Source organism: Anguilla rostrata, chromosome 11, assembly GCF_018555375.3.
Source record: "Anguilla rostrata isolate EN2019 chromosome 11, ASM1855537v3, whole genome shotgun sequence".
Taxonomy (NCBI): domain Eukaryota; kingdom Metazoa; phylum Chordata; class Actinopteri; order Anguilliformes; family Anguillidae; genus Anguilla; species Anguilla rostrata.
This window is the reverse complement of record NC_057943.1, coordinates 35,948,518-35,967,154: the sequence shown is the minus strand read 5'-3', so window position 1 is coordinate 35,967,154 and position 18,637 is coordinate 35,948,518. Positions and strand designations below refer to the sequence as shown.

At 45.0% G+C, this 18,637-nt stretch overlaps 1 protein-coding gene across 1 annotated transcript; it reads right to left on the bottom strand.

Moving 5' to 3' along the window:
- Positions 1-1,759: 1,759 nt before the first annotated feature.
- Positions 1,760-15,646, bottom strand: pigt (phosphatidylinositol glycan anchor biosynthesis, class T). The gene is made up of 13 exons (XM_064299665.1): positions 15,077-15,646; positions 14,704-14,881; positions 13,421-13,548; positions 11,839-11,939; positions 11,069-11,155; positions 9,198-9,285; positions 9,009-9,106; positions 7,915-8,074; positions 5,485-5,685; positions 4,651-4,816; positions 3,469-3,552; positions 2,784-3,074; positions 1,760-2,740 (listed from the first exon to the last, which is right to left on the bottom strand). The coding sequence occupies exons 1-12, from the start codon at positions 15,537-15,539 to the stop codon at positions 2,825-2,827; spliced, it is 2,004 nt and encodes a 667-aa protein (XP_064155735.1). The 5' UTR covers positions 15,540-15,646; the 3' UTR covers positions 1,760-2,740; positions 2,784-2,824.
- Positions 15,647-18,637: the final 2,991 nt, after the last annotated feature.

Genomic DNA, 18,637 nt, shown 5'->3' with positions numbered 1-18,637 from the left:
TTGCACTGCTGTGAGTTTACACTAGTGCGATTACTCTGCTGTGCTTTTACACTGGTGAAGCTACATTGCTATGCTTCTACACTGGTGAAGCTACACTGCTGTGAGTTTATACTAGTGAAGCTACACTGCTGTGAGTTTACACCAGTGAAGCTACTCTGCTGAGCTTTTACACACTACTCAGATTATACTACTGATCTACTGAACAACACAGTCCACTCTGTTCTCTGTGTACTTGGGCGTCCACTGAGTGTGTATGTGCCATGTGTTGAAAAGTGCCATGAATTGCTAGACGGTGCCATAAGACCTTGATACACAGCCAAATGTTACTCCCCCCTCCCCCACCCCCACATTCCTAGCTTTCAGCAGTTCTCCAAAAAATCTTTATACATCATTTCTAAATTACTGGCAGGTATTTTTAGACAGTCTTTAGAAACTGGAGAAATACCTGAGGACTGGAAGCAAGACAGCTTGTGCGTGCACACACACACATGCAAACAGCTTGTGCATACACACACACACACACACAACGTGCATTACATTACATTACAGGCATTTGGCAGATGCTCTTATCCAGAGCGACATACAACAAAGTGTATAACCATAACTAGGAACAAGCGTGTCGAAAACCCTAGAGAGAAGTACCGTTCCAAGTGCAGGGAACAACCGCATAGTTCAACTTGGACCCTGTAAGTTAAACAGATAAGCAAAAAAATGCAAGCGGTAGTTAAGACGAGTCCATTAACTAAGTCAACTACAAAACAGCTACCTAGTTACAACCCTAAGCTTACAGTCAATTTAGAGATTACAGGGAGGTAGGGAGGGTTGGGGGGAGGTGCAGCCTGAAGAGGTGAATCTTCAGTTGTCGTTTGAAGTGGGTCAGGGTTTCAGCTATTCTGACCTCCATTCCACCATCGTGGGGCCAGAACAGACAGGAGACGTGATCGGGAAGCACAGGTGCGAAGAGGGGGAGGTGCCAGGTATCCTGAGGTAGCGGAACGGAGGGGTCTGGCTGGCATGTAGGGTTTGAAGATCTTGTGGAGGTATGCTGGGGCTGATCCCTTGACTGCCTGGTATGCTAGGACCAATGTTTTAAATTTGATGCGAGCCATAACAGGCAGCCAGTGGAGGGTAGTGAGCAGGGGAGTGACGTGGGAGTGTCTGGGGAGATTGAAGACCAGACAAGCTGCAGCATTCTGAATTATGGAGTCAGCAGGGGTCTGATGGCAGATGCCGGTAGTCCAGCCAGAAGAGTGTTGCAGTAGTCCAGGCAGTATAGTACCATTGCTTGGACCAGGAGCTGGGTTGAGTAGGTGGTGAGAAAGGGGCGGATTCTCCGGCTGTTATACAGGAAAAATCTGCACACCCGGCTTACCGCTGCGATGTTCTTGGAGAGGGACAACCTGTGCAGACAGCTTGTTCATACACACACACACGTGCAGAGAGCTTGTGCGTACACACACACACACACACACACACACACACACACGTGCAGAGAGCTTGTGCGTACACACACATACACACGTGCAGAGAGCTTGTGCGTACACACACACACACACACACACACACTCAAGCAGACAACACAGTTCTGCCAGAGCTGTTCCCTCAAATGTATTTGTTCTGCTTTTTTATTAAGAATGTGTCACGCTTTTTCACCAGATATTGCAAAACAAGAGCTGGTTGGGCAAATGAGAAACAGGGAACACCGTGTAAGTTAAACCGAACAGGTTTGAGAGTGGGAAAGAAAGTCGAGACTCATATATCAGGATGTGAAAGGGGGAAGTTATCCAAAAGGCAGATGGACAGGCAGTTCTGACTTCCTGCCCAGTTTATTGAAAGGAGACACAAATAAATACCCATTTTATACAAGCCCAACACAAAATCATGACATGAAAATCGTACCCTATTGAGACACCAGACCAGTGCAAAATGGGAAAGAAATGCCTGCAAAGAAACTGCTGTCATTTCTGAGAGGCTTCTGGAACCCATCCTGAGTGGGTGGAAGTCCTACCCATGATATGGTTTCCACAGAGTGTGGATCACAATTTTGACTCAGAACTTCGACTCAGAACAAACGTGTTTTAGGGTACACGGGTAAACACAGAGGTGGGTAAGGAGCGACGACTTGTTAAAATGATCATCGTACACTTTTTGAGGAAACATGCATGGGAATGTGTCTGAAAGAATGTTAAGACAAATGTTAAGTCTTCCTTGAGCACTGAATTCATAGGAGAATCAGCGCCTGGGTCTTCTGTTAGTTATAAGGGTCTCCACCCAAAAAGATTACCCATTACTTTCAGAAAAATAAACAGTGATGCAAAAAAAGGGACTTGAAACACTGAAAATGGAGAAAGGTCTGACTCTGAGGTACAGAACAGTCCCCCCCCCCCAAACTCACAGCACAGCAGGACTTGTTCCTTCCAAGCATCTGTTTCTGGGCCACAGGAATGTCTCCGAAATGCACTTTTGTTTTCACAGCGGGCAAAAGGAGCAGTGTTCTCATCTCCGTTCTCACAGTCTCCAGTCATGGCTGCATTTCTATAACCACAGTAGTCTTCCAGCAAGCAGACTAAGGCCATTCACAAACACATGCATCCAGCCTCGGCCCCCAGGCTTTAACGCCGATATCTCTCTTCTCCTCCCAGCCTCCTCAAGTTACTCCTCAGACTTTAATATGTACAACCCCCAGCTCAACATCCCGTTCAAATGTCCTGGAATAATCCCCAGGAGTGTCTGGTTTGGCCTGGTTTTGGCCTGGTTTTGGCCTGGTTTGGCCTGGTTTTGGCCTGGCTCGGCCTGGTTTGGCCTGGCTTGGCCTGGGCGAGGCTCAGAGCAGCGGGACGCCCCGGATCCTGCGGATGACGTTGGCCAGCCGCTTGGCCAGCCCGGGGCCGGGCTCCTCCACCTGGAAGGTGCGGGTGAGCAGGTTGTACAGGGAGCCGTAACCCACGGCAACCACGGTGCAGGTGAGGCAGATGACGTTGTAGGGCATGCTGAAGTCAGGGGTGGGCAGGTTCACCAGCAGGGGCTCAGTGTACACCCGCACAAAATATGTGGACTCTTCTTTACAGGGGAAGCTACGAAACAGACGCACACACACATTTAAATCATTTATATCCACTTATATAGTAAATAATAAACGCATAAATCTATATTATAAACACTTTATAAAAGGACATACATTTCTTGGATGCGTAATGCTAGGACGTCATATCATATGTGTCAGCATAGGAATAAAGATAGCGTTTGACAAAGAGAAAACGGAGGAAGCAGCACCTTCTCCAGATAGAACAGCTGCACACACACACACACACACACACACACACAGATACACACATGTGCACGCACATGGACAGGGGTTACGACAATTCTACTGTAATACGAAGCAAGGCAACAGAGCGAGAGGGCAGAGAGTATATTACACTGCACACAGTTACATGTGAGGATCACCCTTATGAACTGTAAACTCACAAGCTGCTGAACAGAGGCCCTTCCTGTGTGCTGTTGGTATCCATGGCAACAATGCTGGGCACCAGGCCACTAATGACGGAGGAGCTGCAGAACAGACAGAATTCAGTTACAGTCGTTCCCATTGGACAGTCAATTAGTCCCTCCTCTTTCCCAGTGGTCATGAGCAACAAGGAACATGGCCCCAATCAATCAATCTCAGTGTAAACAGAATTTAAATGGAATTAATTACAACAATTAAACAGGCGCAAACATACAGACAGAATAAATTCAGATCTACATGAAACGATGTTCAGATATTGACTGTATACTGGACACTGATGAAAGGTCAATAAATCGACTGGTTCTGGGTTGCTTTTAGATAATATTGCAAACGCACCCAAACACGTTGTATAAAGTCGGTCCATGAGAATTTCCAACATCTCCACAAGGTTGCTGAATAAATCACCATTACTACACCATTACATTTTTCAGAGAATGGAGTCATTCTAATGAGAGCAGAATCGCCTGTTCGAAAGGCAGCTTCACTGAGCAGACAGACAGAAAGGCAGCTTCACTGAGCAGACAGACAGAAAGGCAGCTTCACTGAGCAGACAGACAGAAAGGCAGCTTCACTGAGCAGGCAGACAGAAAGGCAGCTTAACTGAGCAGACAGAAAGGCAGCTTCACTGAGCAGACAGACAGAAAGGCAGCTTCACTGAGCAGACAGACAGAAAGGCAGCTTCACTGAGCAGACAGACAGAAAGGCAGCTTCACTGAGCAGACAGACAGAAAGGCAGCTTCACTGAGCAGACAGACAGAAAGGCAGCTTCACTGAGCAGGCAGACAGAAAGGCAGCTTAACTGAGCAGACAGAAAGGCAGCTTCACTGAGCAGACAGACAGAAAGGCAGCTTCACTGAGCAGACAGACAGAAAGGCAGCTTCACTGAGCAGGCAGACAGAAAGGCAGCTTCACTGAGCAGACAGGCAGAAAGGCAGCTTCACTGAGCAGACAGAAAGGCAGCTTCACTGAGCAGACAGACAGAAAGGCAGCTTCACTGAGCAGGCAGAAAGGCAGCTTCACTGAGCAGGCAGAAAGGCAGCTTCACTGAGCAGACAGAAAGGCAGCTTCACTGAGCAGACAGACAGAAAGGCAGCTTCACTGAGCAGACAGAAAGGCAGCCATTAGTGCCGTTGGTGCCTCACCCTGCGTAAAAGCCGTGGTTTGGGTCAGGGGGGTACTCGGTCCACTTGAGCAGGGCTCTCTCAAACTGCACCGTCACCTCGGTGACAGAGTTCGGGGGCAGCTGAATCAGCATCTCCAGCAGGTGGGGGCGCAGTCGGTCCTTAGAGGGCTGGTAGTGAATGTAGCCTGGCGGGCAGAGAGGGGCACAGCAAGGAGACGTCAACAGGGAGGACCCTTTACCGCTACAAAGGGAACGAGTACTCACTGGACTCATTAAAGGGAACGAGTACTCACAGGACTCATTAAAGGGAACGAGTACTCACAGGACACATTAAAGAGAACGAGTACTCACAGGACTCATTAAAGGGAACGAGTACTCACAGGACTCATTAAAGAGAACGAGTACTCACAGGACTCATTAAAGGGAACGAGTACTCACAGGACTCGTTAATAGGGAATGAGTACTCAATGGGCTCATTAAAGGGAGTGAGTACTCACTGGACTCATTAAAGGGAACGAGTACTCACTACTCACTGGACTCGTTAAAGGGAACGAGTACTCACAGGACTCATTAAAGGGAATAGGTACTCACTGGACTCATTAAAGGGAATGAGTACTCACTGGACTCATTAAAGGGAATGAGTACTCACTGGACTCGTTAATAGGGAATGAGTACTCAATGGGCTCATTAAATGGAGTGAGTATTCACTGGACTCATTAAAGGGAGTGAGTACTCACAGGACTCATTAAAGGGAGTGAGTACTCACTGGACTCATTAAAGGGAATAAGTACTCACTGGACTCGTTAAAGGGAATGAGTACTCACTGGACTCGTTAAAGGGAATGAGTACTCACTGGGCTTGTTTTCGCGGTTCTTGCTGGTGACGGTCAGCGTGTGGACGTACAGGCGCAGGTACCAGGGGACGCTGTCCAGCAGCAGGACAGGGAAGGCCCGGTACGGGTGGTTGTTGTAGACGAGCGTGTGGATCTCCCCGGTCTGCAGGCCGTACCCAGCCACGTAGCGCTCGCCGTGTAAGAGAGGCCTCAGGCCTTCGGCTGCGGGAGAGACGGGCCACTCTAAAGCTCCTCCATTACAGCACCTCCTCTCCTGTATGTTACAGGTGCTACAGCGCAGCAACGCTACACACGTCATATGGGCTGTATTATTATTATTTTCAGTTGGTCTTATGGCTCGTTATATGGAGTCAATGAACCGTTTGATTCATGGCTCTCTATATGGAATTATGGATTCCTCTTTGTGATGATGACTTTTATGACAATTAAGCTCAGTTAATATCATATAATATATTCTTGTTATAACAGAATATTTAGATCTATAAAATATGGAAAATATTGTTTTTTTATTTTTTATTTTATTTAACCTTTATTTACCCAGGGTAAACTCTTTGCGAATATAGTGTCATGGGAATGACCACAGTGAGTCAGGACCTCGGTTTAACATCTCATCCGAAAGACGGCATCTCCTACAGCACAGTGTCCCCGTCACTGCACTGGGGCATTGAGGTTTATTTGACCAGAGGGAAGATTGCCCCCTGCTGGCCTGTGATGTAATTGTAATGTACGACTTGTTTTATGAAATCCTACGTATTTATTTAGTGTATGAACCATAGACAGTATAGGTATGAACGCTGGTGGAAGCCATGTCCATTGTCTGTCTGCCGTCATTGGTAGACATAATGCGTCATCGCAATTAACCAATCAGAGCTGTATAAATACAGGCATGTGGTTTTGATACACCACCCCCCCTGAAATAGGCTTTGGCTGAAACATCGGGTGTTTTATTGTACTTCTCTGTTCATACAGAATAAAAGACAGAATTAAAAAAAGAGAGAAGCACTCATTTTTTTACTTGGAGCGCTGCCACCTTGTCATGGCAGAGATTTTTTTTGGATTTGCACCCAGTTTGTTTTGTTTGGCAAATTATTTATCATTAAATTAAATTATGTTTCAAGCCCAGTTCTCTAGCCATTGTACTACACTGCTGGCTGACATAGTGCAGGGAATACTACGTGCTGAAATACAATGCAGTATACACCACTGGTCACAAGATTTAGGACACGTTACGCATGTTCCAATATTGTTTTTAGTGAACTTTAAGCAGTTCAACTTCTGTACATGGCATCAAATGGCACATGTTAATAAGTGAATAGTCAGAAGTTATATTTAAAAAAAAAATCTTTTACTTCACAGGACAGTGACCTAAATTTTGGAGCCATATTTGGAAAAATAAACAGGAGAAGAAATTCTTTCCATTTTCCAACAAGAGAAGGAAAATGGGGCATAACTGCCCTAGTAGAAAAACAAAGGCCTGAACGTTCTCAGAAATTATTACTGCAAAATGTGGCTACGTTGATGAATCGAAGATTTAAACACTTTATATTTTACAAGAAGAAATTACTTCCATTTTTATCTCGGTTCTCTAGAAAACTGTGGGTGTACTAAAACATTTGACCGGTAGTGTGCATCCTGTGCGTGTTGACAATAACATCAATACTTAATGAAACCATTTAAACGCTGCAACTGCAATCATACAAGGAAGGTAATAACGAAGATGCGTAAAGTGCGTGTCTGCTGATTTTACTCACAGTACTCCTGGGCTGATTTTACTCACAGTACTCCTGGGCTGATTTTACTCACAGTACTCCTGGGCTGATTTTACTCACAGTACTCCTGGGCTGATTTTACTCACAGTACTCCTGGGCTGATTTTACTCACAGTACTCCTGGGCTGATTTTACTCACAGTACTCCTGGGCTGATTTTACTCACAGTACTCCGGGGTGATTTTACTCACAGTACTCCTGGGCTGATTTTACTCACAGTACTCCTGGGCTGATTTTACTCACAGTACTCCTGGGCTGATTTTACTCACAGTACTCCTGGGCTGATTTTACTCACAGCACTCCTGGGCTGGTTTTACTCACAGTACTCCTGGGCTGATTTTACTCACAGTGACTCTGGGCTGATTTTACTCACAGTACTCGGGCTGATTTTACTCACAGTACTCCTGGCTGATTTTACTCACAGTACTCCTGGGCTGATTTACTCACAGCACTCCTGGGCTGGTTTACTCACAGTACTCCTGGGCTGATTTTACTCACAGTACTCCTGGGCTGATTTTACTCACAGTACTCCTGGGTTGATTTTACTCACAGTACTCCTGGGCTGATTTTACTCACAGTACTCGTTTGCATATGAAAGCACAGATACAAAGGAATTAAAGACCTTGTACTCTACAAACACAGGGACATGAAGATGGCGCTCACCAACATCCATCATTTTCCAGCGCAGTTGAATGTTGAGGGATCGCAGAGTTCCGAAGGTGTCAGGGGTCATGAGGTCATACACAGAGTAGGTCCTCCGGTCGCCCAGCACCACTGCTTGGCTTAGAATGGGGGAGACTGGGCTCAGCTCAAACAGCTCCCCCTAGAGGAGGGAAGACAAGCACACAACCCTGCTGTCATCATAACAATAACCAGAATGATCACACATGCAACTATAACTGAAAGCAACAACGATAATTATAACACTAACTGGCTGGGAAATGTTCAAATGAATGAATGAATGAATGAATGAAATGCTCCGGTCACAACAATAACCAATAAAAAACAAGGGCAGCAAAAAAAAAACCAAAAAGACTCATTTAACTCATTTAACAGATAGGGCCGTGACTGATTAAGTTTCTCCGTGTGTTTGGCCAAAACTCAGTACAGAGATATCAGGAGCGAAATGTGCAAAGTTTGGCAGAGGCATACATCGTAGTAACGTACACCTCTACCCTTCCTTATTTTTAGAGAGCTACAATGGGCGGGCGGGTAACTGGAATTTGGATATAGGCAAAGGAGGCATTGGCCAAACTCAAAGAGAGGTTTGGTGTAGCTGCTGTTCCAACTGTAAACAGTATTAGCTTGTGAGCTAGCTAGTGTAGTGCCCTTGCTCTTCTGTCCTCTGAGTGAAATCACCAAAAATATTCAGCCAAACCCAATAGACACATTGACACAACTAAAAAAAAAAATTTAATGTGTACTATTGTTAATTGTATTTCTAGCTAGCCAGCTTCACCATGTTTGATTCCATATTTTAATAAAACAGGCTCAAGTTAGCCAATGTTTCCTCACTGCTAGCTGCGCTTTCCTACGGCTGCAATATGCAATACCAGGTAACGATATGAGAGTAGCATGCCATCGCGATGTTCCAGCATCACCCTGCCACTATGCCATCGACCACACACACAGTACAAAGCCACACGTAGGCTACCGTCAACATATTAGTGCCAGCAATAAATGATATTTGGAAAACAAACAAAAAGACCACAAAATGTTCTGCAAATTTCTACAACCCAGCACGAGGGGACACCCACCTGGCTGTTGTCTGTGACGTCCACATAGATCTTACTGGAGGAAGCCAGGGGACAGGCCTCTGTTAGTGTGCGGGAGAACATCTTGAACAGGGACCACTCTGCAGAACAGAACGCAGGTATCAGCTGTGTGTCCATGGTAACCATGCTAGTAAACCCAACATGAAACGGCTGCTCAAAAGAGCCTCTCACCCCTTCTGCTCTGTCCAGAGGTATAGAGGTCGAAGACGACGCTCAGAGTCTGCCGAAGTTCCCATGCAGTGGATGTACACTTCCAGTCCTGTCACAGAAACACAGCGACTAGCGTTAAGCAGAGAAACACAGCGGCAGTGTTAAGCAGAGAAACACAGCACCAGCATTAACCACAGAAACACAGCGACAGCGTTAAGCACAGAAACACAGCGGCAGCGTTAAGCACAGAAACACAGCACCAGCATTAAGCAGAGAAACACAGCACCAGCATTAAGCACAGAAACACAGCACCAGCGTTAAGCAGACAAACAAAGCGGCAGTGTTAAGCACAGAAACACAGCGGCAGCGTTAAGCACAGAAGCATCCGAGTCGCCCTACTTTCCCCGATAACTGGCAGAGGTCAAATTCCACTCACGTTCCGGAAATGAATTGAAATTTAAGTCATGAATCGGAAAACACCCATAATGCTCCAAACTTAAATCAATGAATCCCCGGCCCATGCCCTGACGTTGTCTGGAGTTCCAGATCCATCAACCAGCTCCTCTAAACTGCGCTATTCTGAACTTTACCATTTGGTCTTCTATTATTCCTGTTAGATTTCATCTCAGCTGTAACCTACTTAACCCATTTTATTTGCTGTCTGCTACTTAACGCCAGGCTGGCCAGTGGAGGATGGGCTCCCCCTCTATAACCGGGTTCCTCTCGATCTCTCTTCCCATTGGGCAGTTTTTACCCTATGTACCTGCTAATTGGGGGTTCAGGCCTTGTGTTTGCTCTGTTTGCTCTTTTTGCTCTGTCTTTTTCCTTGCTTCTCTGTAAAGTGTCTTTGTGACAGTTCTCTGTAAAAAAGCGCTATACAAATAAAATTGAATTGAATTGAAATTGAATCAAATTAAATTTATTTCCTGAATTGACTGAACGGAAATGCTGGCAGGTCTGTTTTTGATGGTCAGGAAACCACTAGCAAAATGACCAAAGCAGTGCTTTATCAGTACAGGAGAGAGATAATATATCTTAAAAACATTAATAAATTAAACAAACACATATTAACATTAAAAACATGAATTCCCTCTGGCTGTCCAATCACACTGCGTGACAAAATGATAAAATTCTAGACGTGCATGACATTGAGGACAAGTGTCGTCCGACCTGTTTCTCACCTGGCACACGGGCCAGTGAATGAACAGTGTTGTGCTGAGAGTCAGTAAATGAACAGTATTGTGCTGAAGGTCAGTGAATGAACAGTGTTGTGCTGAAGGTCAGTGAATGAACAGTGTTGTGCTGAAGGTCAGTGAATGAACAGTGTTGTGCTGAAGGTCAGCGAATGAACAGTGTTGTGCTGAGAGTCAGTGAATGAACAGTGTTGTGCTGAAGGTCAGTGAATGAACAGTGTTGTGCTGAAGGTCAGTGAATGAACAGTGTTGTGCTGAGGGTCAGTGAATGAACAGTGTTGTGCTGAAGGTCAGTGAATGAACAGTGTTGTGCTGAGGGTCAGTGAATGAACAGTGTTGTGCTGAAGGTCAGTGAATGAACAGTGTTGTGCAGAAGGTCAGTGAATGAACAGTGTTGTGCTGAAGGTCAGTGAATGAACAGTGTTGTGCTGAAGGCCAGTGAATGAACAGTGTTGTGCTGAAGGTCAGTGAATGAACAGTGTTGTGCTGAAGGTCAGTGAATGGACAGTGTTGTGCAGAAGGTCAGTGAATGAAGTGTTGTGCTGAAGGTCAGTGAATGAACAGTGTTGTGCTGAGGGTCAGTGAATGAACAGTGTTGTGCAGAAGGTCAGTGAATGAACAGTGTTGTGCAGAAGGTCAGTGAATGAACAGTGTTGTGCAGAAGGTCAACGCACGGGTGTTGGGAGTAGTGTTTCTCACCTGGCACACGGGCCGGATGTGCACGGCCTGAGAGTGGAAACTGCTATGGAAAAGCTTCTCTGACTTCAGCAGAACCGCCAGGCCAGTCTGGGCGGGGCAGGGCAGGGCGAGGCGGGGCAGGGTGGGGCGGGGCGGGGTGTGGGGGTGGGGGTAGGAGGTACAGATCAGTCACATGGACCACACAAGGAGAGAGAACACAAAAAGTCTAACCCCTGGAAAACCCCGTCCTGCTTAAAATAAAAACTTAAACTTAAAAACGTAAACATTTTCAAAGGAGGCTTTCACCCACTATTAGGACTGACTTATTAGAATTTCATTTTTAAAAATGCATCTCTGACTCACTTTCCCAAATGAAATTTGTGAGAAACACATAAATCTGAAAACAGAATCTAGGCTGCCTTGAAGTCTTGAGTCTTGTTATTTTACTCTGATTTACAGATTGCGGATAGATAGACAAATAACACTGACATCTTTTGACAAAGTTGACCTTCAAACAAAACAAAACTATTTAAATACAACATTTCAAATCAGCACAACCTACTCCAAAATGTCATACAAAACATTTTAGTAAAGCAATAAAATACTGTAAAGTTTATTAAAGTGCACTGTCTGTGTGAACAAGGCTCACCAGATTTCAGAATACACACTGAGAAGCTAACAAAACAACTACAGGAAGGGGCTGTAATGTGGAAGGGACAACAGCCCATTATGTCAATGTACCTTAGAGGCACAGGTGTGGCAGAGACAGGAAATAGCAAATGCTCGTGTACCTTAGAGCCACAGGGTAGAAGCTTCTTCCATGGTGTCAGGTTTTCTGTGCAAACAATCTCCCGTGGCAACACAGCATACCGTAGGAACTTATGGTTGGTCACTGCATACAAGAAGCAAAAAAACAGTCTGAAAATCAACAACAGACTAAGCACCAACAGCCACACCCAACATACAGCACAAACGCAAACTTGATCAAATACAGCAACCAGTTACACTCCTGTGCATGTAGGGGGTATGTGTGGGGTTAGTGAGCGTATGTGTGCGCTTAGTGGGGGTATGTGTAGGGTTAGTGGGGTATGTGTGGGGACAGTGGGGTATGTGTGGGCTTAGTGGGAGTATGTGAGGGGTTAGTGGGGTATATGAGGGTGTTGTGGGGGTATGTGTGGGGATAGTGGGGTATGTGTGAAATTAGTGGGGTATGTGAGGTGTTAGTGGGGGTATGTGTGGGGATAGTGAGCGTATGTGTGGAGTGAGTGGAGGCATCTGTAGGGTTAGTTAGGGTATGTGTGGGTTTTGTGGGGGTATGTGAGGGGTTGGTGGGGGTATGTGTGAGGTTAGTGGAGTATGCGAGTGGTTTGTGGGGGTATGTGTGGGGTTACTGAGCGTATGTGTAGGCTTAGTGGGAGTATGTGAGGGGTTAGTGGGGGTACGTGTGGGGATAGTGAGCATATGTGTGGGGACAGTGGGGTATGTGAGGGGTTTGTGTGGGGTTAGTGGGGTGTAAGATGGGTAATTGGGGGTATGTGTGGGGTCAGTGGGGTATTTGTGGGGTACTTGTGGGGTAAGCGGGGGTACGTGTGGGATTAGTGGAAGTATGTGAGGGTTAGTGGGGTATGTTAGGGGTATGGGGTATGTGTGGGGACAGTGGGGTATGTGAGGGGTTTGTGTGGGGTTAGTGGGGTATAAGAGGGGTAAGTGGGGGTATGTGTGGAGTTAGTGGGAGTATGTGAGGGGTTAGTGGGGTATTTGTGGGGTACTTGTGGGATTAGTGGGTGTATGTGTGGGGTTTGTAAAGGTATGTGTGGGGTACTTGTGGGGGCATGTGTGTGGTTAGTGAGGTACTTGTGGGGTTTGTGAGGGAACGTGTGGGGTTAGTGGGGTATTTGTGGGGTTTGTGAAGGTATGTGTGGGGTACTTGTGGGGTTAGTGGGGGTATGTGTGGGATTAGTGAGGTATTTGTGGGGGACTTGTGGGGTTAGTGGGGGCATGTGTGTGGTTAGTGGGGTACTTGTGGTGTTAGTAGGGGTATGTGTGGGGATAGTGGGGTATTTGTGGGGGACCTGTGAGGTTAGTGGGGGTATGTGTGTAACGACAGTGTAGCACAGTGGGTAAGGAACTGGGCTTGCAACCGAAAGGTCATAGGTTCGATTCCTGGGTAAGAAACTGCCGCCGTACCCTTGAGCAAGGTACTTAACCCGAATTGCTTCAGTACATATCCAGCTATATAAATGGATACAATGTAAAAAATGCTATGTGTAAGTTGCTCTGGATAAGAGCGTCTGCTAAAATGTCTGTAATGTAATGTAATGTAATGGTTAGTGGGGTACTTTTGGGGTTAATGGAGGTATATGTGAGCCTCACCATTTCCCACTCCCAGAGGTTTGAAGGAGGCACTGGGTTGCACAGTGTTGGTGGAGTCGATGAAATTCAGAGATGCACAGAAGATTCCGGACAGCACATTAGTGAGCTCCTTCCAGGCCCCATCCACACTGAAACACAGCGCAGCAGCGGACTCAATTACTGAAGCTAAACTACACACAATGCTTACTGAAGCTAAACTACACACACTGCTTACTGAAGCTAAACGACACACAATGCTTACTGAAGCTAAACTACACACACTGCTTATTACATTACAGGCATACAAAGTGTATAACCATAAGCAGGAACAAGTGTGTCGAAAACCCTAGAGAGAAGTACCGTTCCAAGTGCAGGGAACAACCGCATAGTTTATCTTGGACCCTGTAGAACAGCAACAACACAGTCTATGCAAAAATACAAGCAGTAGTTAAGACGGGTGCATTAACTAAGTCAACTATGAAACAGCTACCTAGTTACATTTAGTATAGTGCACGTGCTTTATAAAACTGAATGAGGTTTAAAACTCTGTTCCATTAGACACACAATCACATTTACACCTGAAGGTGTATAGTCAAGTTGAGAGATGCAAGTTAGCATGTGACCTCTTCTACTGAATGTGATGTCACCCCTGCAGAACCAATAGGACTGTAATTAGCTCTGCTGGTGACCTTTTGCTCCACAGCCTAAAAGTGTCTCTTGTTGCGCAGCGCGTCCAACCAGGGCAGGACTTCAGACCATACACCAAACCTTCCCCCGTTACGGGCCAAGGCCAACACTTATATATGTAATCACCTTAAAAACATTCAACTGGAACACACTTCCTAAAACAGCCAGGACAGCACAATCATTGGCCATCTTCAAATAAACAAAAGACCCATCTCCTCAGACTGTATCCTGGGTCCCCTCCCATTCCCACTTCGTAAAACCTTTAGTACTAATTAAGGTAATAGTACTTTTCTATGTATTTAGGTTTTTCAGTCTTACAGTTTATGTAATCTGTATGCATTCATGATTTGTATTTTGGATCTTGCTGTGCATAGTTAATTTACAGTAGTCATTTGGTAATGCTACATACTCGCTGGTCCGGGAATGGTGTTAGCCAGGTGGGGAACTATTGCTAATATTAATAAAGTGAATCCACTCATATTCATTTACGTTATAGGTAGCTTTGGATAAGCCCGCCTACTAAATGACTTAAATGTAATGTAATGCAACTGTAATGTAACGTAATGTGACGCTGTATTGCAGTTTATCGCACACACTGGCGGCCATGCTGCCCTCACTCTGTGACAGTATCCTGGAACCAGACCCAGAGCTCCGCACCAGGCGGGGCCGACAGGAAGGGCTGTCCCCACTGCATGGTCCGCCAGAAGCCCTGGGTGAAGGAGATGTGCAGCTCGCGCACAGAGAACTTCGTGATGACCTGCCCCAGAGACTTGGGGAAAAGCCGGTAATCTGCCACTGAATTGAAAATAAGGAAAATTAGGCAGAGTATGGTCTCTATGCATAGGCTACAACAAAAAATTTCAATAGCAAACCTCCATAATTGCAGAAAATGTAATTTTTTTAATACGGTAACATAATGGTGATAATTGGCTTTCTATCGCTTCATGTACAGGGTTTATTAACGCGCATGCACCTCCGTCTCTTTGTTACCTTTTTTCCCTTTCTGAAAGAAGTCCGTGTCCCAGCGAGTGCGAAACTGAAAGCTTGAATAAATGTCTCCAGAATGAAGCGGCCTGATGACCAACTCCTCTTGAAACTGGTCGTTATATCGTTGATGTCGCAGAGAGTCAAACGCTTCTGCAGCTTCATCGCGCAGGTTTCCTGTCGCTTTCTCGCCGCTGAGGGGAACAGTGTCGAGATCCACCTCCGTAGCCTCCCATCGGCTGTCGGATTCCAAGGCTTCCCGGCTGGCGGCACTACCGTCCTGTCTCGGCGTAAACTCGTTTGATTCCCTGGTGTCCGTACGTTCAGGAAGCACACTGTCCGTTCCATCAGTGGATTTCGGTTCTTCTCTAATATCTTCCAAATTATTCGGGGTTGAAGCACTCACAAAATGCGATACCAGCGCTACAAAACCTAGCAACAAAACGGGACCATGTCTGTAGGCTGCCATTTTTTTGACATTACTTCCGCGTTGTCTTCTTTTGGGTGGGTGGATGGATTTTGACAGTTACGAAATGACGTTGGGCTACATGCTGCCATCTGCTGTAGCGGAGTGTGAACTGTAAATAAACGTGTCGCCAAACACATAATTCAAAACGTTTTGGGACACTCGGAAAAAGGATTTTGAGTGCTATTGAATGAACTAGGTAAACACTAAGTATCCCTCTAAGGTTAACGGCTAGGTAGCAGACAGCACCAGGATAATGAGAATATTGTCAGCAGACACTTAGCCAGGGGCACCGCCAGGGATTTTGGGCCCCATGAAAAGATATCACATTGGGCCCCACCACCACAGGCCACCTAATAATTTTTTAGGGCCCCTGTCAGTCACAGGACCTTAGAATCGTCCTAACTTTTCCCCCCATATGGCGCCCCTGCACGTAGCTGATCAGAAACCACACCTGTAAATACTGAATGTATGAATATGTAAGGAATAAACCACGTTGGGCTGTCCTGTTATTGGAAAATAATGTGCGACGAGGGTGGTGATACAGCCGAGGCGAAGCCTCGCTTAACCACACCCAAAGTACATAAACACTGTTCATTCACTGACGGGGCGACATAGCTCAGGAGGTAAGACCGGTTGTCTGGCAGTCGGAGAGTTGCCGGTTCAAACCCCGCCCTGGGCATGTTGAAGCGTCCTTGAGCAAGACACCTAACCCCTAACTGCTCTGGTGAATGAGAGGCATCAATTGTAAAGCGCTTTGGATAAAAGCGCTATATAAATGCAGTCCATTTACCATTTACCATTTGACCTTCAGCACAGCACTGCTCATTCACTGACTCTCAGCACTAATACTGCGATATACCAAACACTGTTCATTCACTGACCCTCAGCACAGCACTGCTCATTCACTGACTTGAAACAATTTAGGAAACATTGGGTAGCATTGCTTTGGAATACAGCTTATTTAATTTCGGTGAGGCAAGATAGCCTATAGTGTTTGTAGCACAGAAACTTGGCGTCATTTTGATATCAATACTTTTATTGGCAGGCCTAGTTTTTGCCAGTTTGAATGAATGAGTTATAGACAGTGCTTTGTATGTGTGAGTAACTTTTTATTAGCTGCGACCGCAGCTCTATAGCTCTGTCGGTCGGTCGGTCGGTTGGTTGGTTGGTCGGTTGGTCCACAAGTGTCCCACCCCGTAGCGACCAGTTTTTCGCCCCAGGATGCTGAAATCTGGCATGGACGTTGGTCATGACTGAAGGTATTGTGTGGGCTTGCTTTGCTGAAAATCATTGCCAGAATACTTGAAGTACAGAAAGTCAACTGCCACTGTCCTCAAGCCTCGATGCATTTCATTTCAATGAGGGTGGATAGCAGAAAAATGATAAAAGGAAAAGCTTAGATATTTGAATGAGTGCAAGGAGGAGTTGAAGGTTTGTGCGCGATTATATGTAGGCTAATTCCATTGAAAATTGTGGCCTGATCTAAAAACGTGTCAACTGCAAAATCACCAACTTCAGCTAGAGTGGGCAGCTCATTCACGTGTATGTGGAGCGTGACTGTCAAACAAATGCCAGTCTGGCTGGGAGGCTGAAACATGCGATTCCAATATTTTTTTTAGTGAGAGTAGACAAATAACTGAACGTTTTGATGTCAAAAAAGTGTATAAAGAGTCAAAATTGAAGGAGCTGTGACGTTAAAAAAGCAATAAAATGCTGAAAAACCAGGTGCCCCACACTAAGATCTGAACATGCGGACAAATTGCCCACAAAACGTTGAATATTTCAAAAAATCTGGAACTACCCGGCGATTTTGGTGGAAGAAGTTTTAATGTCTTGCACAAATTGTACGACTAGATGGAGCTAGAAAGATTGGGCGGAAAGAGCAGATTAAAAAAATATATATATATGAAAGTGAGTAATGAACACTCCTCCAATCAAATCATACGTCGCTGGTAGAGATGTTACCAGCATTTCCTCTAGCCTCCCCCCCCCCCCCCATTTCCTCTTGCTTCTCGAACAAATCTGACTACATTATTACTTGACGTTGCTGGTAATTAAAACTGTAGAAAACTACACGATCAGTAGAGCAGAGAAGGCTGCATTTCCTGACGGGCCAACTTGACAAATATTCTGCTTGCTGTGGGGTTAATGACAGCGGCCAAGTGAGTACTTGTACTTTACCTTGCTTTTAGCCGTTTTTGTTTGAAAAGAAAATGCATACGTGCGCTGGCCTTAACATTTTTATTGACATACTTTCACTGAATTTTGGAAATCGCTTTTAATTCAGTGGGATCATTTATATATATATATATATATATATATATATATATATATATATATATATAATATATATATATATATATAATGTAATCTCCATTCATTTCCCGAGCTTTAAAACACATGCGCAGTCAACCAATATACACCTTCAGATAAATAAAAAAAAACCCTCAACAACGTTCCCAGAAAACGTAAATAAGATTTTGTTTTTTCTATTCTGAACTGAAATAATTTGTCAAACAGTTTTAATACGCATTTTCACTCATTTACTGTTTCACGGCGAAGTTACTCTTTAAACAGCAGGATTATCAAAATGAAAACCAAGTGTAGGAAAATTGAGACTCCCCATGATTGAGATGACGTCACATGTTAAAGTTAGGGTATTCCCATCAATGTTGATCAAACTGTTTCCTCCAAACTCTCGATGCTGCATGATAAAAATATATCACATGTATAACTATACACTAATATAATCAATATGTAATCCAATAAACCTATATCAGTAGTTGCAGCTAAGCTTATGGAAACGCAAGAAACCACAGTGTACACTGTAGAAAAAAGCAAATCCAGAAAGCTTAAAAAACCATACTTACTCAGCAGAAAACTAACACTACATTATTGCCAAGTAAAAAGGCTAGAAGGTGAATATTCTTCCAAAACTAACACAACGCTATTGAAGTGCTAGAAGACAACATTTTTACAGTGACCCTTGTGTAAACTGAATATATATAGAAAAGTACAGGAGGCTATGAATCCTGTAACTTGTATGCTTAAAGAAACATTACAGAATGAAGACTAAGATTTGTATAAAGGAAAGTTGG

Bases quoted from the DNA above. Each gene is read 5' to 3' on its own strand.
- pigt (XM_064299665.1), bottom strand. From the start codon at position 15,539: ATGGCAGCCTACAGACATGGTCCCGTTTTGTTGCTAGGTTTTGTAGCG. The intron at 14,882-15,076 runs GTAACAAAGAGA...TTTTCAATTCAG, and splicing joins CTTTCAGAAAGGGAAAAAAG to TGGCAGATTACCGGCTTTTC. The intron at 8,075-9,008 runs GTGGGTGTCCCC...TCCCTCCTCTAG, and splicing joins ACGTCACAGACAACAGCCAG to GGGGAGCTGTTTGAGCTGAG.